Source organism: Egretta garzetta, unplaced genomic scaffold (assembly GCF_000687185.1).
Source record: "Egretta garzetta isolate BGI_Z169 unplaced genomic scaffold, ASM68718v1 scaffold448, whole genome shotgun sequence".
In the NCBI taxonomy this organism is placed as follows: domain Eukaryota; kingdom Metazoa; phylum Chordata; class Aves; order Pelecaniformes; family Ardeidae; genus Egretta; species Egretta garzetta.
This window is the reverse complement of record NW_009260497.1, coordinates 2,482,361-2,509,296: the sequence shown is the minus strand read 5'-3', so window position 1 is coordinate 2,509,296 and position 26,936 is coordinate 2,482,361. Positions and strand designations below refer to the sequence as shown.

The 26,936-nt window shown below is 51.6% G+C and overlaps 2 protein-coding genes across 5 annotated transcripts in view; one reads left to right on the top strand and one right to left on the bottom strand.

Moving 5' to 3' along the window:
- The window catches only part of FARP2 (FERM, ARH/RhoGEF and pleckstrin domain protein 2), a 74,584-nt gene extending 62,042 nt beyond the window's left edge, over positions 1-12,542 (top strand). For 3 of the 4 annotated variants that reach the window (XM_035900043.1, XM_035900041.1, XM_035900044.1), the window contains 9 exons: positions 1,001-1,131; positions 2,613-2,681; positions 3,668-3,757; positions 4,453-4,535; positions 5,174-5,292; positions 6,294-6,457; positions 8,714-8,817; positions 9,574-9,729; positions 10,867-12,542. In XM_035900043.1, coding sequence (XP_035755936.1) covers positions 1,001-1,131; positions 2,613-2,681; positions 3,668-3,757; positions 4,453-4,535; positions 5,174-5,292; positions 6,294-6,457; positions 8,714-8,817; positions 9,574-9,729; positions 10,867-10,957 — 1,007 coding nt within the window. In that variant the 3' untranslated portion in view covers positions 10,958-12,542. Of the gene's footprint in view, positions 1-1,000; positions 1,132-2,612; positions 2,682-3,667; positions 3,758-4,452; positions 4,536-5,173; positions 5,293-6,293; positions 6,458-8,713; positions 8,822-9,573; positions 9,730-10,866 lie in introns of all 4 variants that reach the window. The other variant, XM_035900042.1, reaches the window with a different exon arrangement.
- A 3,175-nt stretch (positions 12,543-15,717) lies between these two features.
- STK25 (serine/threonine kinase 25) overlaps positions 15,718-26,936 on the bottom strand; it is a 23,002-nt gene continuing 11,783 nt past the window's right edge. The window contains exons 5-12 of the mRNA XM_035900062.1: positions 26,724-26,935; positions 25,313-25,470; positions 24,756-24,941; positions 24,394-24,539; positions 23,454-23,568; positions 23,086-23,157; positions 19,472-19,608; positions 15,718-17,887 (exon numbers count right to left, since the gene is read on the bottom strand). Of these exons, the coding sequence (XP_035755955.1) occupies positions 17,848-17,887; positions 19,472-19,608; positions 23,086-23,157; positions 23,454-23,568; positions 24,394-24,539; positions 24,756-24,941; positions 25,313-25,470; positions 26,724-26,935 (1,066 nt within the window). The 3' untranslated portion in view covers positions 15,718-17,847. The remainder of the gene's footprint in view (positions 17,888-19,471; positions 19,609-23,085; positions 23,158-23,453; positions 23,569-24,393; positions 24,540-24,755; positions 24,942-25,312; positions 25,471-26,723; position 26,936) is intronic.

Below are 26,936 nucleotides of genomic sequence, written 5' to 3'. Positions count from 1 at the left end.
TCAGTGCCGCTCTCAACCCATTCTCCCCCCAGCCTGTATTTGTGCTTGGGATTGCCCCAACCCATGTGCAGGACCTTGCACTTGGTCTTGTTGAATTTCATTGAGCTTCCAATGACCCCACCTCTCCACCATGTCTGGGTCTCTTTGGATGCCATCCCGTCCTGCTGGCATGTCAGCCGCACCACTCAGCTTGGAGTAATCTGCAACCTTGCTGAGGGTACACACGATCTCACTGTCTGTGTCATTGATGAAGATATTAAACAGCACTGGTCCCAGTACAGACCCCTGAGGGACACCACTTGTCACTGGTCTCCATCTGGACATCGATCTGTTGACCACTGCCCTCTGGATGCAACCATCCAACCAATTCCTCATCCACTGAACAGTCCACCCATCAAATCCATAGCTCTCCAGTTTAGAGAGAAGGATGTTGTGGGAGGCCGTGTCACAGGCTTTGTAGAAGTCCAGATAGATGACATCTGTTGGCTTTCCCTTGTCCACTGTTGTTGTCACACCATCATAGAAAGCCACTAGGGTCGTCAGGCAGGACTTGCCCTTGGTGAAGCCATGCTGGCCATCTCAAATCACCTCCCTGGCAAAATAATTGCTTTGTGGTGTCAAAAACTCGCATAGTAAATTCCATTCGTTTGTAAAGTAATCTTTGGCAGAAAGAGTTGGCTTTAATTTTTTAATTCACTTTTGGCTGTGTGGTAAATATTTTTTATATGTGCAAAATCTGAGATGCGCAATAAACCTCCAGAAGCATGGGGAGTGCTATGAAGTCGCTTGCTAGCCTCCGTTTTGCCCCCAGGTAGCTATAAAATACGCTTTAAGCAGTTGGCAGTTGGACTGGGTGATCGTTGTAGCTCCCTTCCAACTGAACTGTTCTGTCCTATGCTAAATCAGGCTGTAAACTTCAGATTTGGTTTTCCAGGGATAAAATTGGTGGCTTGGGTTTGTCTGCTCTGTTCTGATCCCCTCGGTGCCGTTCTCCTTGCAGATGCGCTGAAGGAAGTGACTGAAATGACGGCTCAGCTGCAGCACAGTCTCATCCGCCTGGAGAATTTCCAGAAGCTGACAGAGCTGCAGCATGACTTGATTGGTATAGATAACCTCACGGCACCCGGGAGGGTAGGTACCTTTGCTTGGGTTGTAGAGCCTTTATGGGTTTTATTGCTGAGGAGGTGCCTTTCAACGGTGTTCATAGAATGAATTACAGAATCCCAGGTTGGAAGAGACCTCAGGGATCATCTAGTCCAACCTTTTCTAGGCAAGAGTCCAGCCTAGACAAGATGACCCAGCACCCTGTCCAGCTGAGGCTTGAAAGTGTCCATGTGGTGGAGTCAACACCTCCACTGGGGAGATTATTCCAGGGTGACAGTTCTCATGGGGAAAAATTTCCCTCCCATGTCCAATGGGAATCTCCTCAAGAGCAACCTGTGTCCATTCCCCCTCGTCCTCTCCATGGGACTCCTTGTGAAAAGGGAGTCTCCATCTTCCCTGTAGCCACCCCTTAGGTACCAGTACATGGTGATGAGATCCCCTCTGAGCCTCTTTTGCTCAGGGCTGAACAAACCCAGCTCTCTCAGCCCCTCCCCATACAGCTGAGAGAGGCTTCCCAGCCCTTGGATCCCCTTGGTGCTCTGGGCCCCCTTCAGCCTGCCCACAGCTTTTTTGTACAGCGGGGACCAGAACTGCACACAGGAGTCCAGGGGTGGCCTGGCCAGTGCTGAGCAGAGTGGGATGATGACTTCTTTATCCCTGCTGGTGATGCCCTTGATGCCCCCCAGCACCCTGTTGGTCACCTTGGCTGCAGCAGCATCCTGCTCGCTTTTATGGAGCTTGGTGGTCACCAGGACCCCCATGGTATTATTTGCCATCACTGCCTCTCTGCTTTGTGGAACAACTATAAAGGCTTTGTACAATTTGTAGGTGCCATGGATGTCTTGGTGGTGTCCTAGGGAACAGATCAAAAATGCTTCTGCTTAGACTTTGGCTACAGTTTGGTGTTCCCAGTACAGCAGATAGTGGGTATGCTGGGGTACGGTGCTGTGTCTGAGCGGGAAGCGGTGTGTCTTGTACCCCATAGGAAGTCCACCACCAGGTTTGCTTATGTCTCCCTGATGCAATCCCTGTTGACTGAGACCGCATGGAGATGGCCATGGCGGGAGCCATGTCACTGGGCAAAACTGGTGTCAGTGACTCTGCATTCCTCGCAGTTTGTTTAGTTCCTGCTTGGTTTTTTTGTTTCTTTGTTTTTGATAGATATACTGAGCATAAGTACAGGAGCGCAGCGTGTGCTTTGGGGATGCTATGGCAGTCGCTGCGGTGGGATGTAAGTGCAATAGGTGGACTGCTGGTGTCCACCAGCTACTCTGCTCCTTTGCCTTCTCTTGCTTCGTTGATTTAAACTCTGGCTGCAGCGAGGAGCTGATTCATGTTACAAAACAGAAGGAAAGGTGTCACCTGGTGTTTAACAAATCTGTTAGCGACCACTGCTGGGTGCCAATCAATGTCTGCGTACTCTGGGATGGCAAAAAAAGAACTGTGAAAACAGTGAAAAAACTGTGTCTGGGGAAGATCAAACCTTGCCTGTCTGTTTTCTGCTGCAGGAGTTCATCCGGGAAGGTTGCTTGTACAAGCTCACTAAGAAGGGTTTGCAGCAGCGGATGTTCTTTCTGGTGGGTGTTACCCCTGGCTTTCAGAAACCCAAAGGCTTCAAGATAAAGCTGTTGTGAAAGCATGTTCTCAGGTGCTTGTGATGGAGATCAGCAACCGTAGCTGAAAACTCACTCTGAGGGGTTTTTAGATAGAGCGTCACTGTGACGTGGCATCCATTCGGCGTGTTTTCTTCATGGTGCACAGTTTTAGTGGAATTTTAAAAATTCACTGTCTCTCTTTGTCGTGGTTTAACCTGGCTGGCAACTCAGCGCCATGCAGCTGCTCAGTCACTTCCCCACTCCCTCAGTGGGATGGGGGAGAGAATCGGGGAAAAAAAAAGTAAGAGCCGTGGCTTGAGATAGAGACAGTTTAGTAAGAGAAAAGAATAACAATAGTAGTAATAATAATAGTAATAATGTTAACGGAATATACAGAGTATACAAACAAGTGATGCACAATGCAATTGCTCACCACCTGCTGACTGATGCCCAGCTTGTCCTGAGCAGCGGTCACTCCCCGAGCAGCGATCCCTCTCCCCTCAAAAGACCGACTGACTAACCCCCCCCCAAGCATGATGTCATATGGTGTGGAATAGCTCTTTGGTCAGTTGTGCTCAGCTGTCCTGGCTGTGCCCCCTCCCAGCTTGTTATGCACCTGGCCAAGCAGGAGAAGCTCAAAAGGTCATTGAGTAGTCTAAGCACTACTTAGCAGCAACTAAAACCATCAGTGAGTTAGCAACATTCGTCTAGTACTAAATCCAAAACACCGCACTGTGCCAGCCACTAGGAAGAAAATCAACTCTATCCCAACTGAAACCAGGACACTCTTGTAAGTAAACGGAGGAGTGGTTTTAAGGAAAGTAGGGCCAAGCTGACTGGGAAATGGTGTTTTTTCATGTGTCTCACAGTGTCCTTTAAATAACAAATTTATAAAAAGATGTCAAAAAATTATTGGCCATGCCTTGCTGTCTTCCAAACGTTGATCGTTTTCTTCCTGCCTTTTTCAGTTCTCAGATATGTTACTGTACACGAGCAAAGGGGTTACGGGGACAAATCAGTTCAAAATTCACGGACATCTTCCTCTGCATGGCATGTTGGTAAGTGGTTTCAAGTTGCATCGCGGTGTGAAGGGAATTGCTTTTGCCTGAAGGCAGGTTGAGGCAATTCCTTCAGGGCATGAGGACCAAAGCCGCAAGCTGTGCCCAGACCAGCGATGCCACTGCCCGTGGACTGGGCCTTCATGTGCCCCAGCCTCGAACAAAGACTCATCTGCGGGTGATAAGCTTGTTCCTTCCGTCACGTTAGCAAAAGGCTGGAGCACGCCCCTTGGAACGTTCATTTTCATGCTGCTGTTGGAGGCTGATCTGGAAAGGCAGCTCTGTCCTGGTGTTCTTCCCCCATGCACACCTAGGGATATAACTGCTCCTTCTGCCTCCCCACACTATGTTCTAACGGGTCTGTTCTTTCTGTGTTTGATTTGCAGCTGATAGTGCTCGACCCACCGGTAAGTAATAAGCTGAATCCTGCTCAGAACCTTCCTTTTCTTGTCCTGCGGGATGTGGTGCTGTGCTGCTAGAGACACGGCAGTAGAAATGCGCGATATAGGTTACTGTGTAGAGATGGAATAGACTCAAAGTAGGTGGTGTCCATGACAGAGTAGCTACTTTGCACTTACTGCAACTGGGTCGTAATCATATTGTGACTCTTAACTCCTGGCCGGCCAAGGAGGACAGCATTCGTGTTTATCAGTCGCTGAGTAGTGATGAGAAAAAACTTTTTTTTTTTTCTGCAGGTGGAGGAGAGTGAGAATGAATGGGCCGTCCCACACTGCTTCACCATCTACTCGGCACAAAAAACCATAGTGGTGGCAGCAAGGTAACCTTTATTTTCCTTGGTTGCCTGTAGGTTTGATAGGTGCCTTCTCCAAAGAAGCGATTCTGTGGTGCAGAGCCAGGGGGGTGTCCTCTGGACACGGGATGCTTCCCAACTCCTTTACCAGTGGTGTGTTTTGGGAAGGAATGGTTTATCAGGTCAACAGGCAGCTGGATATGAGCCTGCAGTGTGCCCACGTGGCCAAGAGGGCCACCAGCATCCTGGCTTGTATCAGGACTGGTGTGGCCAGCAGGAGCAGGGCGGTGACCGTGCCCCTGTCCTGGCCACTGGTGAGGCCGCCCCTCAACTGCTGGGTTCAGGGTTGGGCCCCTCACTCCCAGAAGGACACGGAGGGGCTGGAGCGTGCCCAGAGAAGGGCAACGAATCTGGCGAGGGGTCTGGAGCCCAAGGCTGCTGGGGAGCATCTGGGGGAGCTGGGAGTGTTCAGGAAAGGCTGTCAAACCCTGGAAGGGACTGCCCAGGGAAGGGGTCAAGTCCCCATCCCTGGGGGTATTTAAAAGCTGGGCAGAGGAGGTGCTTAGGGCCAGGGTTTAGTGGTGGGATGGCAGAGTGAGGGTAACAGTTGGGCTTGGTGAGCTTAAAGGGCTTTTCCGGCCTCTACAATACTGTGATTCTTGCAGTACCCACCTGGAGATGGGGAAGTGGATGGAAGACCTAAACATGGCGATCGAAATGGCCAAGAAATCTACTGAGAAATCAGACATGCTGCTGGAAAACTCAGTGTGCAATCGCTCCAACAGTAAGTGGCGTTTCCTGCCTTCTTGAAAAGCCTCGGTTGTCACGTCCCTTTCATTTTTCCTGTGGTGAATTTGATGATGTAAATGGAATATTTTTATAATTCATATGGTAATGGAGAGCTATTTTGCTTTTGGTTTGTTTTAATCAAAAGAAATATGCTTGTCTTCCTAGACTGGTGCTCCTGGTAGCTCTAAACGCAGCAGAGATGCTCCAGTTGCAGAATTGTTAATTTTATGAAGTCCTTACTCATCTCTTACACAGATTTTTTTTCTCAATTTAACCATGTAGTGTATTTTCTTGTGCAGAAATTCTATGTCTTCGGGGATCTTTTATAGCCCAGCATTCTTGTATCTGGCCCTGGTGGTGTTACAGATGTGCTGAAGCATGTCGTATCCCTTCTCGGAGCACTTCTTCCTATGCCTAAGAATCGTCTGAAGATGAAGGGTTGGGATTTTGATAGAACCATAGAATAGTTTGGGTTGGAAAAGCCCTTTTAAGATCACCAAGCCCAACTGTTACCCTAACCCTGCCATCCCATCACTAAGCCCTGACCCTAAGCACCTCCTCTGCCCGGCTTTTAACTACCTCCAGGGATGGGGACTTGACCTCTTCCCTGGGCAGCCCCTTCCAGTGCTTCACAGCCCTTGCGGGGAAGGAATTTTTCCCAATGTCCAACCTAAATCTGCCCTGGCACAACTTGAGGTCATTTCCCCTCATCCCATTGCCTGTTCCCTGGGAGCAGAGACCGACACCCCCTTCACTACCCCCTCCTTTCGTTTGGTGTTTCACACAGTATTGGGTTAGCTGCTCCAGGCAGAGCTGAGTAATGAAAGCCACAATGTTGTGCTCTGAGAGGCCTCCAGGAGCTGTCACAAAGCCACGCTGATGTATTTTAGAACTGGACCGTTGCAGGAGAGAACAGTTTTCCTCAGGCATCCCTGCTTCTCTTCCTCTCTGTATTGCACGCTTTTCTTAAACCGCTGCTGAATTCTCCTCCCCCAGGATCCTCTGATGAGGTCTCCCTAGAACAGGAGTCCGAAGATGACATACACTCCTCTCGTAGCTCCTTGGACAGGCAGAGCCACCACCGTGCCAACACAACCATGCACGTGTGCTGGTACCGCAACACGAGCGTCTCCATGACTGACCACAGTGTGGCTGTCGAGGTACCCGCAGGGCGCAGCTCTCACATCTCTCTGTCCATCCCGGCTCACTTGGCCTCTGCTCCGTCTCCCATTTGGCCTTGGCAGCGTCTCTGCGCCCGTGGGAGAGCGCGGGCTGCCACGCGCTTGCCCCTCTCCGCGCATGTCCGTGGGTCTGCATGCACACTCTCTGCTCTCCTCGCAGCAGGGCTTGGCTTTGGCAAAGGCTCTGGAGGAGGGAAATTTGAAAGGAAACCCAGGGTATCCTAGGACTGAATTGTTCCTTTGGGTTTCAGCAGCCTTGCTGGAGGATAAGTTACCTGTCTGCGATATTCTCCTTTAGAGACTGACTCTGCTGTGCTGAGGCCTGGTACCCTACTGCAGTGCGTCTAGAGTTAGGAAGAGAGTGTTAAGCTCAGTGGGAATGTGACTTCTCCGCCCTTCCCTCGCTGGCGGGGGCGAGCAGCAAGAATCAGGAAGGTGCCATTTTATGGCACTGTGGTGTTAGGCAGAACAGAGGTTTATTACGTGCCTGCCAAGCTGCTGGTACCTCAGGTCTTACCACCTGGCATGGCTGGACGCAGCACCGGGGGCACGGTTTGGTACCGAACCCTGCAGGTTTCGAGGCAGATGGCCGTTCAGTGCTGCTTCCGCGGGGTGCTGCTTATGCTGGCCCTGCCGTTTGGCTTTAGGCGGCCATTTGGCCAGGTCAGTGGGGTAGGACCCCTTCCTGCAGGCCAGCACGCTTGGAGGACTTCCAGGAGTGGGAAAGTGAGAAGAAGGAGGTCACTAACCAGACGGCAACGGGGCAGGGTGCTGCGTCCGTGTATTCGCAGATTCCTACCCTTCTCTCCCCTGCTGCTAAGGCACCACTTCCTTAATGGAAGGAGGTAAAAGTTGGGTGCTGGAGCTCTCGGGTTTTTGGGATATAGGGAGCGCGTCAGTCGGCTCAGTAAAGGAAATCCCATGGACGTTACCTTGCCTGAGGGTCCAGAAGTTGGGCGCTTGAGCTGGCAAAGGAAGCGGTGTCTATTGGAGGGGATGAGCCTTCCTTCCCCTGCCGATCCCCTTGTGAGCGGCACCATCTCGCTGTTCTGTACCTGGACAATGAGCCCTCCCTGCCGCAGGCTCCGGGATTAAGCGTGTGAGTTCCTGCAGCTCCCTCTCGCTTTGATCTGTTCTGTGTTCTAACACCACCAGGTTTTTTCACAGTCCATTTTCCTTTAACAGATGCCTTTCCCGCATGACTCCTCCCATCCTAACGTTCTGGTTTTCTCTTTCTCTCCCCCTTTTCTTTGCTCAGTTTTCTGCTCTCTTGCTGTTTCTCCAGAGCTTCCTCCTCGCTATTTGCTGGGCCAGGCCCAACGGCCCAACACAATCACCCATGTTTGTTGGTACCGGAATCACAGCCTATCCCTGTCTGATTACCTGTGCATGATCCAGGTAAAAATGCCTCTCGAGTTCTGCACTGGTGGGGAGGAGCTATGGGATGCCAAGGAGGAGGAACTGGCTGCTCAGGGAGCCCCTGTGTGCTGGCGCGAGGATGCCCCAACCAGCGGCAGAGTTGCCGTGTTGATTCAGGATTTCCTCCTGTTTATGCCTCCCAAGTGCTTCCCTGTGTAATCCTGCTGTGTATCCTGACGTCTTCTCTCATTAGAAAATCCATTTGCTCTCATTCCGCGCTGTAGGTTTCCTTATCCCACTGCACAAGCGCTCGGTGCCTCTGACTCCGTGGCAGCAACATTCAACTTCCCTGCTTGCCCCGCCGGGCTTGGCTTCGCAGAGCTGCCACACGCAGCTTGTCCACACCCTGGCGTCCTCCGCTTCCCTTCTGCTTTATTCTCCTTCCCGCGCAGCACGTTCTACCTGGCTTTTCTGCCTGTACGAAAGGGTGGCTGACGGGACGGGCGCCCTCACGGCTGTCGCTGTTCCCCGCTCCCTGCAGAGGAGAGCGTTGGCTGGAGGGACGAGGCGGCACAGCCCCCTCCCGTGCACGGCCTGACGCCGCGCTGAGGTGTGGCAAGCCCTTAAACATAAAGGGGTCCTTGCTGTTGGCGGAGGGGAATTGCCGATGTGTTCATAAGACAGCTGTGAATTAGTGGCCTGAAGACTCAGAGTCATTTGGTCACCCCGTGAAACATCAGGGAGGCCTTTTGCGACGTGGGGGCGGGTGCCGGAGCGGTTACGGAGGCAGCTTCAAGCTTTTCCTCTGCGCCAGCTGCCGCCATTCCCTGAAGGACAGCAACCGGGGGTTTCACCATAGTTTTTGTTCTGTGCTAGAACCAGCTCTCTGGATACTTGCTGAGGAAGTTCAAGAACAGCAACGGCTGGCAGAAGCTGTGGGTCGTCTTCACCAACTTCTGCCTGTTCTTCTACAAAACGCACCAGTGCGGCCGCAGGGCCTGCGCAGGGACTCGGGGGGAGCCTGGGGGTGCTGGGCTCTGCTCTGGGCGCAGCTCGCTGCTCTCTGAAGGAGTGAACCAGTGGAAGTCGGGGTGGTTCGTAGCAAAGCCAGGCTCTGTAAGGCCGTGGGCCCTTCTTGCAGAATTTAATAAGCATTTCCAAATCCACGTATGGGGCTTACCTGTGGGCAAGGGGGAAAGCATCTCTGCGTGCAGTGGCTAATGAAGGTGAAGGGCCTGGCAGCCTTTGGCCAGTCTCGGCCTGTTGCTCTCCCTCTGGGTTTCGGCACAGTTAAACAGGCGCCGGGGACTTTTCTGCCCATGATGCCTTCAGCGCCTGCTCCGTAATGAATGGTGCAGCAGTGCAGTGCAGCTTGCACCTTTTCATCTCAGTCACCCCATAAACTGTGTTTATTTTATTCAGGCTTCTTGCCCTGAAGGGAAGGGATATTTTAACTTTCGGGTCGGATCTGTGCTTGGGAGTTCCAGAGGGAGGAGGGGAAAGGGGGACCCCAGGAGATGGCGGCGGGCAGAGGAACAGAACAAATAACTCCATAAAAGCAGTGAAAGGAGCTGGGGGAAGGTGTCACCATGAGCTGTCAGAGGCCCCGCAAAAGAAAAAGGCTGCTCCTTCTCTCCTGAACAAAAATACAAAGACTGTACAGCACAGAGTGAGCGCGCGCTGGGATGAACTGTGGCGGGGTACGGCGGGCACTAAGGGCTGGGCTGTCGGCCGTTCCAGGACGATTATCCCTTGGCCAGCCTCCCGCTACTGGGCTACGCAGTCAGCTCCCCTGCGGAGGCAGACGGCATCCAGAAGGATTACGTCTTCAAGCTGCAGTTCAAGTCCCATGTGTATTTCTTCAGGGCCGAGAGCAAATACACCTTTGAGAGGTAATTTTGTGTGTCCTCTGTCTGTCCTGGTCTATAGCATGCTGTCCCCTTGCTGGCCAATCCTGCCTACCTCCTAATCCAAGCGACCTTGCAGCACGTTCTCAGTAGCACAGTTCCCTTCCTCTTCCTAGCAGTGATGTTTGGATCCCTGTTCCTAGTTTTCTAGGTGAATGAGAGTTCTGGTAAGAACAGTTGGGGGTTTTTAGCTCTCGATCTCTGGAAACAGAAGTTACTACACACTGCAATGCATGCAGCGCTGCTTTTCACTTTACTGCCTTCTCTCGAATTGTGTTTAGCAGGGGTTTCCACGCGTGGTCCAAAGCGAATCAAGTTTAAAAAGCATCATGTATGGAACGTGGCTCTCCGTTGGGTGTTGAGACCCCTTGGGTCACGCTCTGCCCTGCAGGGTGGTATGGGTTGTATTGGAGCATGGTTTTATTGAGAAGGTGTCGCGTGCTTCCCCCTTCCTTGGGACCATCATGCGCTTGTGAGCAGCGTATCTGCCAACTCACCGGGATGGCAGAGTTGTGCTCTTTAATCCACGGGTCTCATGTAGCAAGTTCAAGGAAGAAATGCCTGATTCTCAATGGATGCTTGTCTTGCCTTTGTCCCTGTTGCTTTGCTTTCCTCCCTATGAGTGAGTCTGTTACCTAATCTACTGTAGGAAAAGCAATACATTGACTATGGAAAATTTTTGTCAGCCTGTCCTCCTCGGTAAAGGCTTTCTGCACACTTACCGCGAGAGCCTGGTCTGCTCTCCTAAGAGCCCTCTGGAGCTCAGAGCCCCGTAGAGCCATTACTTGGACAGGCAGCCACGTTCCACAGGGTGTTTACGGCATCTTGGGCTGTTCATCTGAAGAGTTGGTTTCCTAAAAGAATTGTGAGAGAGAGGTAGAGAACAGACACTTTGGGAGGTTTGGCTCATAGCTGCAGGACGAGGCGATGCCTCTGGGAGCGAGGGGTTGACTGTTTCGTAGAATCACAGAACGCTTTGGGTTGGAAGGGACCTCTGGGGGTCACCTAACCCCAACCCCAGGAGGTTCACGCAGGCCTGCCCCTCCAGCTTGTCCAGGTCTCTTTGGATGCCATCCCGTCCCTCTGGCGTGTCAATGCCTTTCTCCTGTCCTTTCTTGCCAGGTGGATGGAGGTGATCAAGAGAGCCACTAGCTCTCCCGCCAGGTCGAGCCTGCTGCTTCCCAGGGACGAGAAGGACACCCAGACCGACTGAAGCAGGGCAGAGCTGGGCCTCTGCTGTAAGCACCAGGAGAGGCCGGTGGAAACAGGAGTCTCTGGAGCTGATAAAGCAAAGAACCAGGAAGCTCATTTCCACCTGGTATGGAAAGTGGGAGCGAGGGCATTGCAGACGGGGATCGCATCTGTTCCCAGTGGAGAAGAGTCAAGTCTGTTCCAGCTGAACCCACTTAGAGAGAACCCAACAACCACAGAGCTCCAGTGTGCCCACATTGTGGAAGGTTCATTGTTCCGGCTGTGCCCGTACAGCAACACCCTTGCCTGTCCCGAGGCCAAATGCCACCTTGTTTTCACATTTTGACTGGATGGTCAGCGTATGCAGGGGAAGAACAGCAGCTGCCAGGGGTGCAGTTGGCTGCTGGTGCCGGGGCTTGCTGGCTCCCTGGAGTTCCCTTCCCCTGATGCTCAGTGTGGCTGGCTGTACAACCACTGTCTCACTGCTGTTGACATCAACCGGCTGGCACAGTCATTTTAGACTACAGGGGATCCACAGGTGTATTTGCTTAAACACAGTTAATTTTGAACAGGAGCTGCAGCTCTCATGGAACAGCTCTGCTCCTCAGGAACTGCCGTGGCAGCAATTTCCCAGGGGAAGCAGGAGGTCTGAACCCCTGCTGAGCTGTTGAGGGTTCGGTATCTTGTGGGTTGGTATAGGTAGGGTCCGTGGGTTTTCCTCTGAAGTCCGCTATGGTGCACGCTGAGAGGGTCGATCGCTGTTCTCGTATCACAGCTCCAGATTTTCTTTATCCTGTAGTAGGCATTACTTAAGGCATGGGATGGCAAACGCTCTCCACCCTGTTCCCAAGGCAGTTAAGAAGTACAGGAGAACAAGCTTCTCTGAAAGTCACTGGTGCTTGTGCTTGCGTCACGCAAAGACTTCTGCAAATCCCTTTCTTACCTTTAAGTTTGGGGTGGGACCCATCTTCCGTTCCTCATGAAGGTGTAAAAGTCACTGGATTCCAGACGGAGCGTTAGTGTCTGTGGACTCTATTAAACCTTGGTGTTAAATCTGAAACCTTTGCAGTTTGTTCTGGTTTTGTAAAGCTGCCACTTTTGGTTGCCTCCATGGAAGGACTGGAATAAGCGAAGTGCCCCGAAACGCTGTGGCTTTGATGGGCTCTAGGGCCTCTGCTTTTACATTAGATAGAAGAGGATTTGTGTGCTAGAAGAAGGACCAGCGATGTGGTGTAGCGCAAGGCAAAGGGAGGTGTTGCACGGCCTGAGGATGGAGGAAGGTGGTGATGTTTGGAAAAGCGGGAAGCACAGGGGCCAGTGCGTGCGTTCTCCAGGGCTGTTTCAGGTTATGGGCTCAACCATGTGCGGGATGAGGACTGCAGGGAGAGGCTTCCAGAGGGATTTTCCAGACCGCACGCTTGGCATTTGCGTCGTCGAGATCAGTGGTTGCAGCTCCAGCCTTCACCGCCCGTCACAGTGACCATTGTCCCATGGAAGTTAAATGTACTTAATTTATTAGTGTCTTTTTCTTAATTAACTGTTGTGGGTGTACACATGTGGATCGACTACATATGTTGTAACGCAGCTGAATATGACTGTTGAAAGTAAATAGCATCTTGGTATAAAACTCTCTCAGCCTCTTATTCCTGAGCCTCGCATCCCCACCCGTGGCTGTGCTCGCAGGAAGGCAGACAGTGTCTGCATGGGAGTGTTGCCTTTCCTCGCACCCGAGAGAAGAGTTTTCTCACGGTTGATGAATGGGGCTTGGCATTCCGTGGGTTTCCTGGATGACATCTTGACCGCTCCTTTGCCACAGTTGCGCAGGGGAGTCACTTCCCTCCGTCATAAGAACTCCCCCGGGCAATTGCTGCCCTTTGCTGGGCTCCCATGGGGAAGCGCTGCAGGAGCGAGCTGCAGGGAGGAGGAGCGGGGTCTCTGTCAGCAGCCGGGGGTCTCGGCACTTAACCCCAACCTTTAGCAGGGCTTCCTAGCACCAGGATTCAAAATCCTTTTTGAGAGTGTTCAAGTTACTTGGTAGTTTTCCACACCTGGTTCTCAGCCCAGCATCAAGTTGTGCTCCATCCGCAGCCGAGACAGCACCGAGTCAGGATGATGGAGCCCATGAGTGCCACTGGGCTGGGGGAGCCGCTCCAGGGCAGGGCAGGAGGAAGAGACTGACACAGACATGGCCCGAAATTCAATAAGGATAAACACAAAGTCTTGCCTGGGGGACCAAGTACAGCTGAGGGCCTACGCGGTTGCCATGGGCCTGGGGCAGAGTCCCTGGGGGCCCCAAACACAAGCTGTGTTTGTGGAAGGGCAGTGCATGGCTCTTATGAAAGCTGGACCCAGCCAATTGCCAGAAGAGACCAGGAAAGAAGAGCAGCAGAAACCTGTGGTTCTGCGAGCCCAGGGCAGGAGAGGGTGCAGAGTTTCCTGCCTGGGTTGCAAGAGCCTGGTATTTGGCCCTGGTAGTTTTAATAATTTTTTTTTAACTAGCTGACAGATCACTTTCTCTCTTACCATCAGCCAAACTGTGTCTGAATTCCCTCTGTAACTCAGCTATCAGTCTCCCTAGCACCACCCGTTACAGGGAAGGAACAGCATCTGGAGTTACTGGCGAGGGAAGCCCAGCAAGCAGCACAGCAGCTTGGCTCCTGTGTGCTCCCTTGCAGGCTCCAGGGGAGCCTCTTCCCCCCCACACCTTGTTTTTCCATCTCGGATCGCAGGGAATGCTGCTTTAGCCTGTAACACAAGGAAACACCCAACATTTAGCAAACTGGCAGGCCCAGGGCTAACCCAGAGGCTGTTGGAACAGCTCTGCTTGGTGCATCCTCCCATCACCCTGTAGCAGAACAGTTTCTGTTACACCCTCTGTTACGGGAGAGGTGCAGTGAGCAAGAATCCTCCCTTAAGCTTTTGGGGTAGTGGAGGATGAGCCTTCAGGTGCTCACATGCTTAACCTGCAGCTCAGCAGTTCTTGTCCTGAAGATGCAGCCACTGTAGGCAGCGGCCGAGGTGTAGTCCCTGAAATGGGAGCTGCTGGTGCTGGCTGACCGGACACGGAGGGACAGCAGGCACAAGACATCCCGGCTCAGGTGGAGTACACACAGCTCAAGCATCCATGTATTTGAAATGCAAGGAGCACGGGCTATGAAAGCCAGGCATTGCCCTATTCCTGGCTGAACTGCTCACCTCTCGATGGGGCAGGCTTCCAAACTGGTGAGGCGTTCGGTGGCGGAACAGCCCCACTGTGCCGCACAGTGTTGTGGTTTAACCTGAGCAGAACCCCGCAGGAGTGGGGTTTGTCTTTGCTACAATCATGAGCAGTTTCCTCAACGAGCACTGGGAACGAACAGAATGCAACCGGGCCATGCTCATTAGTCTCCTGCTAGCAGGATGAACTAACGGGAGCAAGGAACCCGTGCTCTTGGGCCCTCGGGGCTTAATGGCCATGGCCTCATTTAATTTCAACAAGCTATTGTTTCTGGCTAGCGTCACCATTTTTCCCAGCGTCCCGCAGCCCTGGCTGCTCTTGGCGCAGCGTAGGAGTCCTGCGTCATTGCGCAAGAAACCAGAACATGTTTTTGTGGTAGTTCCCACCGCGTGTGTGATGCAACGTCCTGGAGCTGCCCTTCTCGCCCGGTGACAGGCGTGACTCCTGCTACGTCGGGCCATTCACCTCCCTCTCCTATCGGCTACGGTACTGCAGCTTCAGCTCTGCTCAAGGGTCAGCAAACAACGCGTGCATACAGGAGGTGTTCAGGGCCCACCTGCGTGTACGCTGCTAGGGTGCAAGTGCAGCACGGCTTGCAATCAGTGACATTAAATAAATGGAGGAGGAGCACGTTAAATAAATGCTGGGGGAGCACAAATTGTCAGAGCTTTCATTCCTGAGGCAGACTTTCAGTCACCTGCACAAAACACAGGCGGCAGCTGCCGGCGTAGCTGTGCGTGCTCACCTTCTGGTTTGTCCCCGCTTCAGCTGCAGAGAGAGGCTGCACCGTCACCGCCGTCCCGACACCAGGCGGCTGAGCAGCGGTGAGTGGCAGCACGTGGCACTTACTTAACAGAATGTCCCAAAAGCACAGTGGGACATTTGTCTGTCTCTCAGTTTGGCCCCAAGGAGAAGGCAGCTGAGATGCTGCTGCACAGCTTGCCTGCAGAACCAACTGTAACCTGCGCCTTCATTGCTGCTTAGGAAGGACAGGCATACATGAGGCTTTAAACATGCTTCGGGTGGCATCTCCCAAGTGTTTACGCTGTAACTGAGGTCATGGAGTGGTTGGGGTGGGCAGGCAACCAGTCCAGCCCTCGCGCTCAAGCAGGGCCCCCTAGAGCTGGATGCCCAGGGCCATGTCTGGACAGTTATGGTTATCACTGAGGACACAGACCCCACAGCCTCCCTGGGCAGCCTGTGCCGCTGCTCAGCCCCCCTCATGCCTGTGAAGGGAGGAGGAGGAAGGCAGAGATACCCCGCTGCCAGCTTCGGCAGCCAAACCCAGGATGGATAAACAGACCCCAGCAGAAACTGCAGCGACACGTTCTCCGGAGCACACCCATGCAAAGGGCATGCACCTCCCGTACCACCACTGTACACCAACAGACAGGGCTACGGTAACATGCCTGGCGCTGTATGCCCTCCACCCGCAAAAAGTACTTGAAGGGCTGGGTCTGCGGGGCCGCTGTTCGAGCTACACACGATAGGAAGGTGCAGGGGCAGACCACGAAGCAAGCAAAGCAAAGCAGCATGGACAAACATAATGACACCAGCCGCGGTCATTTTGTTACTTTATTGAAAGTGGCAGATCCCTTTCAACATTTTTAAAAACCGAAAGCATCGTTGCTTCGCCTACTGGACGAAGTTTGTGGGGATTGTTTCCTTTAAAAAGGTCACTCATTACCCTGCGGCGCATATGAGTAAGAACACAAGGTACCTTAGTGACACGATTTGCTACTGTCATGAACAGCAGCTCCAAAGCAGCAGGAGCCCTTCAGCCATCTTTCTGCTGGGCTGCAGCCTCTGCCTCCACTAGATTCCTGGCTAGGGGTTAACTCTTTCTCTCGAGGGAAGAAATGGGTCTGTTCTGTTCTTCATCAACGCAGGCTCCGCGACAGCTCTCACGCAGAGGGATGCCGCTCTGCAGAGGTCCAGCAAGGTCAAGCAGCAGCACCTCTTTGCTACTGGACAAGGTCATGGTGCTGCTGAGCCCGTACTGATCCATCGGAGAGGAACGTTAAGGACAGTCACAAACTCAAGCGCACGCCAGGATGAAGGAATGGATAGTCCTTTCGAGCTACTTTTGGCCCAGCACTTAAACAATCCGCAGGTCTGAATCAAAGTACCAAAAATGAAGCCTTCTTACTAACAAAGTGGCCTGGCTTTAAAAAAAAAAAACCACAAAAACTGCTGAACAGCTACAGCTTTTGTTCTGGGTGGCTTTGGGGCGAGCCCTATCATTCACACACACCCCCCCCAGGCAGAGGATCTGGCTAGCTGAGGTCTTGCTGACCTCATGGGAATATCTTTACAATTAGAGAGCAGATCTCTGAGCAACCAGTTATCAGAAGTTGTTGTCCTACGCCTGTTTTCCTAGGCCTTTGAAGTACAGATTTAAGATCTGTGCATTTGCCTGCATTAAGGTTTGATTTCTATGCTAGCGTGATACAGGAAGCATGGCTAGTTGGGGATGCCTCCCCGGGAATACCTTAAGCAGCCCCTACGGCAGCAGACGCTTTCATTTCTCTGCTAGCAGCCACCAGCACAGCTCGTCAACTGGAGCAGAGCCCTGGCTGCAGTGAGTTCAGCTCCCAGTCCGGAAGAAGAGCCCAGAAAGGGAAAGTTGAAAAGAAGGGGACAGAGGCCTAGAGCAACTTCTGCAAACCCCCAGCCACACCGCATGGATGCTGCTGCTGCCTTTCTGTAGAGGAGGAGCTCCTCGCCTCAGGAACCGCTACCCCTGTAGAGCTGCCTTTTGATTCAAAGCCCTGCCAATGCCTTTGGCTGTTGTGTTCCCCCCGCCCCCGTGTTTAACCCTTCTGCAATGCCTGGGCACGCACAATAGGTGTCTGCTGTAGAGGCCAGGACAACCCCATCTGCACATCCAGTTGCTTCAGCTGCAGAAAGCACCACGGAAAGGAGCTGCACCAGCTCCCACACCACAGGTAACCACTTTGCCTTCCAGGCCCTGGAGACCCACGGCATGTTCTCCTCTTGCCTGAATTAGATGATGAACGAAGGCCTGATACCAAATGATGTCCCAGAGCCCAGAAAAGTACAGTCAGCAAACACGTCCTCCTGTGAAGCAACAGGCTGGGGAAGAGCAGTCACAAATTAGCTCAGCTGCTGCTAAACCTGACAGCTTTTCCTTAGTGTGCGAAGGAACTGAAGCAACCCTCCGGAACAACCCGAGAGCTGCCCGAACTCGCCCAGAGGCCCTAACGCATGGAAGGCTTCCAAACAGACCCACACTCACACGTTACTGCTCACAAACGCTTCTTTAGGAAGGGCAGGAGGCCAAACCCATCTGACTCGCCTTTGAAGCGCATCTCAATGGACGAGAATCTCCCCCTTTTCCAGCAGCCAGGCATTTACCAATAACAAGCTGTGAATCAAACCAAGCCAAAATGGATATATCCATAGGGAAACAATTAAAAACTGCATTGATTACATTGTAAAAACAATTTGTCCACCCATCTCGGGTTCCGCAAAAGGTCTAAGTTGTACTTGCATTGCAAACCCTACCCTGGGTTATCATGGAAACACGGGTAATGTGAAGGCTCTGAAATGTCCCCGAGTCCGTAACACAACGTTACATCTGACAGCAGATGGTGGTCTGGGTTAGAGATGGAGTTCTTATGAAGCTGGAAAAAATCCTTCCCCCCTCAAAACAGCAGCAGGGAATGTCAGTGTCAGCGGGCAGAGGTCAGGTGGTTCCGACTGTGTGAAAACCTGCAAGAGAGAACAACAGGTGGAACCGGTCCCTACCGGCCCTCACCGGAAGACGGCCCCTGCGCCCCGCGCCGGCCAGCACATCTGCAGAGGAAGAGGTAAAACTGGATGCGTTCACTCCTGCTCCCATTGCCTCTACCAGTTCTCTAAATAAAAGTCTTGAAAGAAAAGACTAGCAGTTTAACAAAAGCCAAGGCGGCACTTTTTGCGGGCCTTTAAGATTCAGTTTTAGGCTAGTAAGAAATTGTGAGCACCAGTGTTTTATAATAAGAAACCAACCAGGGCCTCTGAGGTTTTGCAACCCTCCAAAAACCCCATGGCCTTGCACCGATGCACTGCCCAGTGGTGCCACTGACCGAAGCAAAGGGTTCTCAAACCAACCCCCGCCCCGCAGTCACCCAGTGCTCACCTGTGAGTGCTTCCCACTCAGCAGGAGGCCAAAGCTTTTGCAGGCACCACCAGAACACTTTCTGCGACCTCTGTAGGTTGCCAGAAGAGACAAGAGTGTTCTCGCTGCGGCTTTGAGTGATTATTAGATGAGGGATCTAAACAGCCCCACAGCATATTTGCTCGAGAGCTCAAATGACTTCGTAACAGAAGCCCTGAAGGGTGGCCAGCGGTTTTGGTCCTTAATGTCTAAGGCTCTTCTTTGCTTGGCAGCATCCAACAGATAGTTGAGCTACAAGGCACAAACCATGCCAGCTTAAACCCATCAGAGATAAATGCTTAGAAAGCCCAAGTTCAAGGGTGTAATGACTGTCACCCTTGGGTTGTATTTACATGCACAACCAGAGCCAGGCTGTGGCTCCTTTAGTTGCATCTATAGTGCTGCACTTTAACTCCAGCCTTCTGACCAGTGGGGGGCCAAATGTGAGGTTTCTCAGCTAGTGAGGGAAGGGCGGGATTCAGGATAGCCCGCTGGGAAGGGGAGACCGTCCGCATTTATGTTAAATAAAGCCCAACAAACCTGTGCTCAGGATCTGGCATCACTGCCTGCGCTCCGTGGATGTGAGTGAACTGGGTGCCAGTGGTGGAGGCAAGTTTGACACAGCACCCGCTGAGCGGCACAGAACTGAGTTCTACCAGACCACCCTCCTTCACTGGTTTATAATGCAATTCGCTCCAGGAAAAACAGTTTCCTGCTACCTGAAGCTGGGCAAGCAGAGCAAGCGGCTGCACACAGCGCTGCAACACATGTTCCTTGCTGTGAAACAGACACTCACTACTCCGAAGCGATCCCCATGCCGTGGTGCAGTCCTCACTACCTGGGTAATGGGACCAGCAGGATGTCATATCCATATGTGCGCAAGCCGAATGCGAATCTTTCCGTGCTCTGCAACGTTCATCTACGCTACAGAAACCTGTTCCATGTGAGAAAGGACTTCCAAGGCAGGAAGAATGGCTTCCATTAAAGGAAAAGCAGTTAAAAGAAGTGACTTCGGGACTACCAGGTCAGCTGTCACCAATATTCACTTCTTGGGTGTCTTGGCAGCTCAGCACCAACCCTTACCAGAGCTATGGAGCACGACAGTGGTTCGGCAGACTGCTAGCTCCACCCCAGCTCAGGCTCTAGCGGACACTCACCTCTGTACCCGCTCCACCATGTGTGCTATCAGTTTGTCAGAGATGCCTGGGCAGGACTCCTCAGCCAAGCTAAAGGCATTCTCCAGCTCCTCCATGGCTCCCACGTTGCCTCCAGTCTGCTTGTGCTTATCTTTAAGCTGCAACCCAGAAAGAGCGCGTTAGGTCTGTACCTCATTGCAAAAAGCACTGGTCCAGCAGCGCAGTACGGGCATCGAGTCCCTTTCCCTTTTAGTGTGACTCCACAAGGGCATAGGAGGGCACCCAGATTCTTCTTAAAAAAAAAATAAAAAAGGGCTCTTATGGTAGGTCAGGAAGATGAAAGTCCGGTGTCTGGAGTTCAGACTTTCCTCCAGGTGCTAACAGCAAGTCCTTAAACAGGTCCCGATGGACTCTTAAACAAACCAAATGATATGAGAAACAGATCAACAGCCCTGAAAACCCGTAAGTAGTAACCAAGAAAAGAACTCCAGCTGTATCTGAACCAGTACCATCACCTTTGCTGCTAGGATGGCCTTAGCACCCAGACGTGCACAAAGCCTTGCAGGCAGACAGGGCAGAAAATCCTCCAACACCAGGAGGTAGTCACCACTGCTTTTAATGACCACAAAAAAGTCTGAGTTGCTTCTAGTGACTGGGAGGCTGAGGGAGACTACTGCCACGCTACACATCGTGAGCCACTTGGCTTTTCCCAGGAGAGAGCTTTCCCCAGGGGGGCAGGACAACGAAGCCCACGCACTGCAACCCCTGTGTGCAGTGTCTGACCCAGATGCAAGGCCTCAGTTTGCATCTATCATTGCTAGCATGCTCCAACTGGGCTTCACCAGCCACAAAGTCTACTTGCATGTGGTTCCAGTTGTTAATTTGAAATAGCTAAACCGCTGTCATTAGGGAGCTCCTGATGGGTCACTGATGCTGAGCCTGAAGGAGTCTGTTGTTGGCAAATCCTCTGCAGCATTTCCCCCCCTCCTCCACACAAGCGGCTTGTGCAGCAGCCCCTTCCCTAGCGCACATCATCGTGCAACGAGCTGAACAGTAATCAAAACCTTTTGTTGAACAAGCAACGCCTGCCAGCTAACCGCTGTCCAGTTCAATTAAGCTCCTGCTAGGCTATGCTGATTAAAGGGCTTTACATAAGCCTCAGAGTTCTTTGCCTGCAATTCTAGGATCAGCCTTTCCTGTTGTTGGAGCTCACCTTTTCTCCATGGCCCAGAAAGCAGAACAATGTGAATGCTAATCCCCAGCTGGAGCCGTCCCTGTGCTCCGAGTCCCCCACTGGAAACAAACGGTTCCTAACCAAAAGGAGCTGCTGCCTCTTCAGTGGGGTAATTGCTCACCAACACCAAGCCTCAGCTGTGGGAGCAGCTCACACACATGCCTCAGCTCATTTGGAAGTGGCAGGGGGCACAGAAGGCAACTCAATTACACATCAAGGATACAGATTTCTCAGGCCAAAATAGTTGCGATGCTAAAGCCAAGGATTTGATTTGATGTCTACCTGATCAAAGAGTGCCCACCTCGGAGCAAAGTGAGACACAGGGTCTGTCCTGCAGGTAAGCTGCCAGTTTATCATCAGCCTTTGATGCCAAGCTGCTGACCTTTCATTTGCCCCGTGGCCTGTGATGTGAGCAGCCTGTGTTACCCTGTCACCTTCTGCTGTAGAAGAGTGTTCTGGAGGGTGGCAGGGGGTGGAGAGCTGCACTGCGCAAAGCCTTACAGGTTGGCTTTTATTCACCGCCCCAGGCCCCATGGGGTCCCACCCTTTCCTCCCTGCCCCAGGATGGGCAGACAGGTTTCCAGATCTGCAGTTCCCCACATCTGTGCTAATGACCCACCATGGGTCATTCTCAGTATGAACATGCAATAATACACATGGAGGGAAGGCATTTGAAAGATCCTGACAGCTTCTCAGTAACATTTCGATTCACAAAGCCCAGTTTCAGCCCTTTTAAGGACAGAGGTGATCAAAACCTAGCAGGTCTAAGAGGCAATAATACAGCAGTGAGGAGGAGAAACTCTGCTGCTGGTAGGGAACTAGAACTGAAAGAACAGCATGTGCAACCAGCAGTGAAGTGACTTCCTACTTGGAGAAGTTTTCTTCCAACCCCCTGCTACTGCACGCAGAAGCCAGGTTACTTCAGAGACTGCCCAGAACCTTCCCTGCACCTGATTTCACTGAGTGGGATCAGCAGAGCCGGCAGGGAAGTCTAACCAAAGGAAAGGAGGATCAGCAAATCTGGGGCACAGGTGTCAAACTAGCAAAATGAAAGGGCCAAGAAGCCACATCCTGGCTGGAACCGGTGCAGCAAGGCTGGTAAGGAGAAGCACAAAGATGCACTTATTGGTTTGGAGAGCTCACAGCTCTGAGCACCCTCTTCCCCAGAAGGCTCCTAAACAGGACTGAGAAACAGCTGCCAGTGATTACGCTGCAGGAACAAACTGCCGGCATCAGGAGCCAATGTTATTTTATCCTGTTTTATCTCATAGGTCTAGGCCTACAAGACCCAGACCGTCTGCCTTGTGCTCTGACCTCTGGAAGTCAAGCCCAGCGGAGTACAGAAGAGGCCAGTTAGCTAAACTCTCTATTTCCAAAGCAGTGCTGTCTCAAGAGTACTGCATGCCTGCTTTTCAGAACGACCTCTGCTTCCTGCCCAGCAGCAAACCCTCTTTCCACATAGCCCTAGACCTGAGAAAAGAGTTAAGTCCAGAGACTATTCCCTGGAAAAGCACAGCTCTCTGCTGGGCCAGCCCTGGAACAGCATCAGGATCCAGAAGAGAGCAAAGTCATCAGGACCAGAGAAAGGGTGTCTGTGACCCAGCACCCCAAGAAAGGAACCCTGACATGCAGGGTCTGCGTAAGCAATTTCTTCTGAAGCAGAACTTCCTTTTCCGCTGGAAACAGCAGCTGAAGCCAGTAGCCCCCGTATGATTATCGTCCTCTTCTCCTTCCTTAAAACATCACCCAGCTGGAAAGAAAATTCATCTCTCTGCTGATGCAGATGCTATCCCATCATTAAAAGTAGCTTTTACTTAACTCCATAGCCCCACCCAGGACACAAGGTGGGGAAACAGGGTGGACTTTCCAAACCTATTTTCTCTGTCTCCCTTCCATGTACGGTAGGTAACTCCTTAGCCTTGGCGTGCTAGCGATAGCAGGCATCTAAATCAAGACGATGGCCTAGTAATTGGCAAAGCCAACTCCTGCTCTAATCCACCCACATTCCCTTCAGTGACGCTGCCGTGGGCAGCACACGCACAGCAATAGCAAGCTCACATACCTGCCTGCCCTAACAGGAGCTGCACTTCAGCTACGGAGGCCAGGGACATCAGAGTCCAGAGCTGCCCAGGCAAGCCTCAGACACAGAAAAGAACCAGGCACTCCTCTACCTCATCCTCACCAGAAGACAACACAGTAATGCTATGCTTCCGGGAATACAGGTGTACTGAAGAGGACACTCCGGGGACGTACTAACTTTCCTGACATACTGTATAGACCTCATAGTCCCTTAACCCTATAGCAGGTACCTCACCCCACTTCCCTTCTCCAAATCCTTCCCATCTGTGCCAGGTGTCGCTTTGTCTCTAACCACCACAGACACCAAGAAGGTTCTACTCACCTCCCCAAAAACTGGGTGAACAAGTGTGGAGAGACACTGTGACCGTGGCTGTCTCTTGATGGGCTCAGTAGGCTAGAAAGCAACATGGAAAGAAGTTAACAAGCAGAGGCAAAGGCTCCCTGGGCACACAAACTGCTAAACCTTTCGCAACTTCACAGCACCTCGATGGCAGCCCCCTCACCAGGTCTCAGGAAAGCCACAGACTGAAGTACCCTGATGATGTGGAAGAGGTAATTCTGGGGCATTAGCCCTTGATACCAGACTAAAGTAAATTTTAGACAGAACGCGAGTAACTGGCAGCTTCCCCGAGACCCTCAGAAGCTTGCGTTAGTTCAGTCCACTTCTGCAGGAACAAATGGCAAACAGACCTTCTGGGAACCATGAAGAACCATTCCTTTGTGCAGCTTGCTCAAGGAGTTGGGGCGAATAGTTGGTGGGAATGTCCAGACTGGACCCTGGTCTCCATCCTCTGTGTCTCCATCACTGAAATGAAAAGGAGGAGGTCAAGACAAAGCCTCAGCTCTATACACCGTGAGTTTTACCCACACATTCCCATAGTCACAAGCTCTCCCCCACCAGATTGTCATATTACCACAGGGCTCCAGGCATTTCCCTATCCCAGAAAAAATCCTAAAGAGAAACCACTCCAGTCTCTACAGCCCATGTACAGCACCACAGAGATCTGAGCCAAGCACTGCATCATGTTTCCAAATCACCACAACTACCTTTCTGCTCTAGCCAGCTTGAAGACAGTTTCAAGCACTATTTCAATTTGGAGAATTTCAAGACAAGACAAGCTCACAATTTGAGGGGCCAGACTTAGATGTTGCAAGCCAACCTCCAAGAGTCACTGACACTATGGGGTGAAGAGAATCTCTGCGACACCAGCCTGGCAACAACGTGCCCCTTCCTGACCCAGGGCTCATAGCCTTGTTATCCTCCACATCAGCAGCAAAGCTCTACCCAGGAACACACAAACACGTGTACACAGCTGTTGCCACAGTTACTAAAGCCTGTAGCTCCTTGAATGGCGATGTATTTAACTAAATGTGCATAAAATACAGGCAACAAGAGCCTTGTTTCACCAGTTATGCACATGCTAGATGTTTCTTCTTAGTACTTCCGATGCCTCACACTCGGCAAAGAGGCCCCACGGGTTGAGGTGCCCACAGACGCTCACAGGTCTCCCTGAGCTACTGTAAGATCTCCAACTCAGGTGGGGAAAAGGACCTGAGCTGCTTGAAGTAGGCTACCCCAGGGCATGCAGGGTACAGCAGGGGCACCCTTCCATGCAGAACATGTACGTACATATCAGAATCGCCAGAACTGGAATCTTCTCCATGACCCTCTGACTTCCAGCGCTTGAATCGATCTATCAGCTCCATTAGGAATGAGGTTTTCTTGGTGTAGCGTGTGATGAACTTGTGCTTTAGCAACTCTTTAGCTGTCGGCCTCTGGAGCAAATAAAGAAAGCATGCTACATCTAACCGCCTCTGTACACTAAACATGCAAGTGCACTGACTTCAATTCTTGCCAGGCTTGCCCGTCCATTCTGCAAGCTCAGTACTTCCTTCTCTCCAGGAGCCTTGCACCAAAAGGTCTTCCTGCTAAATAAATCTTTGACCTCTACAATACGTTACCCAAATTCACAGGTGGGCAGCAATACTCACAAATCTAGGATCCTTATTGAGGCAGGCTTCCACAAACTCCTTGAAGGGCTTGCTGTGGTGACCCTCGAGTGTTGGAGGGTTATTTTTGGGGATCAGGAAGAGAACCCGCATAGGATGCAAGTCAGAATTTGGAGGCTCTCCCTTTGCTAGTTCAATGGCCGTAATTCCAAGGGACCAGATGTCTGCCTGAAAGAAGAGCAAGAACAGTGACAGCACAGAAGAGCAAGGAGCAATTCTGCAACATGGAAGCATAGAATCACAGAATGGTTTAGGTTGGAAAAGCCCTTTAAGATCCTCCAGTCCAACCGTTACCCTAACCCTGCCATCCCACCACTAAACCCTGTCCCTAAGTAACTTTAGCACAGACGAAGGGCTGATTGCATAAAATGAGATAGGGTGTTTCATCTCTAATAGACAAAATTCTCCAACAGATCCTGAACCGTAACATGAAAGTATTGCTCTTGCAACAAACAGCACTTCCAATCCCTGTATTAAGCCTAGCACTGTCTCATATAGAGCAGCACCAAGCAGCAATCCTGCTCCTGCTCCCAGCTCACCTTGAAGTCATAAGCAGACTGTTTGATGACCTCCGGTGCCATCCAGAATGGAGTCCCAACAAAAGTGTTTCTCTTGATTTGTGTGTCTGTCAACTGTCCAGCCACTCCGAAGTCAGCCAGTTTCACATCTCCTTGTTCCGAAAGCAGCACGTTGGCAGCTGTTCACACAAATAAGCGCTAAGTCCACCGGTTCCTGAATCACCTCCAGCCCACACAGAACAGAATACTGAGAATGGACCTCCTGTGGCACCCTCCTTTGCCCCAGTGAAAACCCTCAGCTCGGATTTCCAGCCTCAGACTCATCCTCTGACCTCTGCTGGGTAACACGGAACAAGTTCATATGCTTGACTGGATCAGAAGGGGAGTATTTCTAGGGTAGTAGCAAGGAGTCGATGTGAAGGGACACACAATCAATGAGATGTGATTCCTGGCCACACAAAGAAGAGAGGGCAGCATGGCCCAAGACACCTCAAATGGTCTCGATTTTTCCTCAGAGCAGCATTCAGCACAGATTAAATAGCAGATCCTTCTAAAGAGCTCATAAGTCCTAGTCTTGTACCGCTTCCCACTCATTCAGCTTAAAACAGTGGCGTTGCTCAGCTTTTGCGATGGGGTTTTTTTTTTTGGTAGGACTTTTCATTTTGAGAGAGACCCTACCTACAGACTTTCAGCATCTCCCTACTCTGCTGGTGGCCAACAGCCCTGTGGGGCCTGCAGTGCTAGAAATGTGTAGTCTCACATACACAACGGAATGTGTTCTACATATCTCCCCACATGAGGTTTCTCTGCTCTACTTGTTCACATCCCCTCCTGCAGAGGGTCAGAGCAGCTGGCATCCAAGACTGGCCACGTCTCCACAGCACCGTCCTCCCGCCCTCCTGCTGTCCTTTGATGCTCTGTGCTCGGTGCAAGAAGGCTCTTCAGAAGGCAGATGCTGCATACAGCCAATGACTATAAAAACCAGTAACAGGATAAGCTGACACAAGCTGCCCTGATTTTCTAGGGCTGTGAACCCTGTGTGAGGACAGCTCGCCTTCACAGTAAGTTATAACCATGATAACCAGCATATACAGGGGTCCAGCAGTGAAGCAAATGTCCAGACATAACTGAGGGTCAGCTAAAATTTGAGTGTGCCTCTCATGGACTCCTTTGCTTTACCCCCTTGCCTGTCCAAACTACAAGTGCCAGAGCAGAGCTGCAGATCCTCACTGTTACTCTAAACCCTAAAGACATGAAAAACATGAGTTGCTATAAAATGACAAACATCGGATGCAGAAACAGGCAACCCAACAGGAAAAGCAGCGCTGAGAAACAGCCTTTGAAACCTCTCAGATAATTGCTGTATAATACTTCTGAATCTTACATTAGTAACATCCCTTACAAGAAAGAGAGCTGAGCTATCCACTCTTACCTTTGATGTCCCTGTGGATCTTCCTCTCAGAATGTAGATAATCCAAGCCCTTTAGTATTTCTCTCAGGATAGTGGCTATGTAAGTCTCCTCCAGGGGTCCTGGCTTCAGCTGATAAAGGGCAGAAAGATGACTTAAAGGAGGGTGACTGATGCCTTGGATTTTCCAGCCTCTCAGTTTGTTACTTGGAAACCTTGGCCAAGCAAGGTCGTATT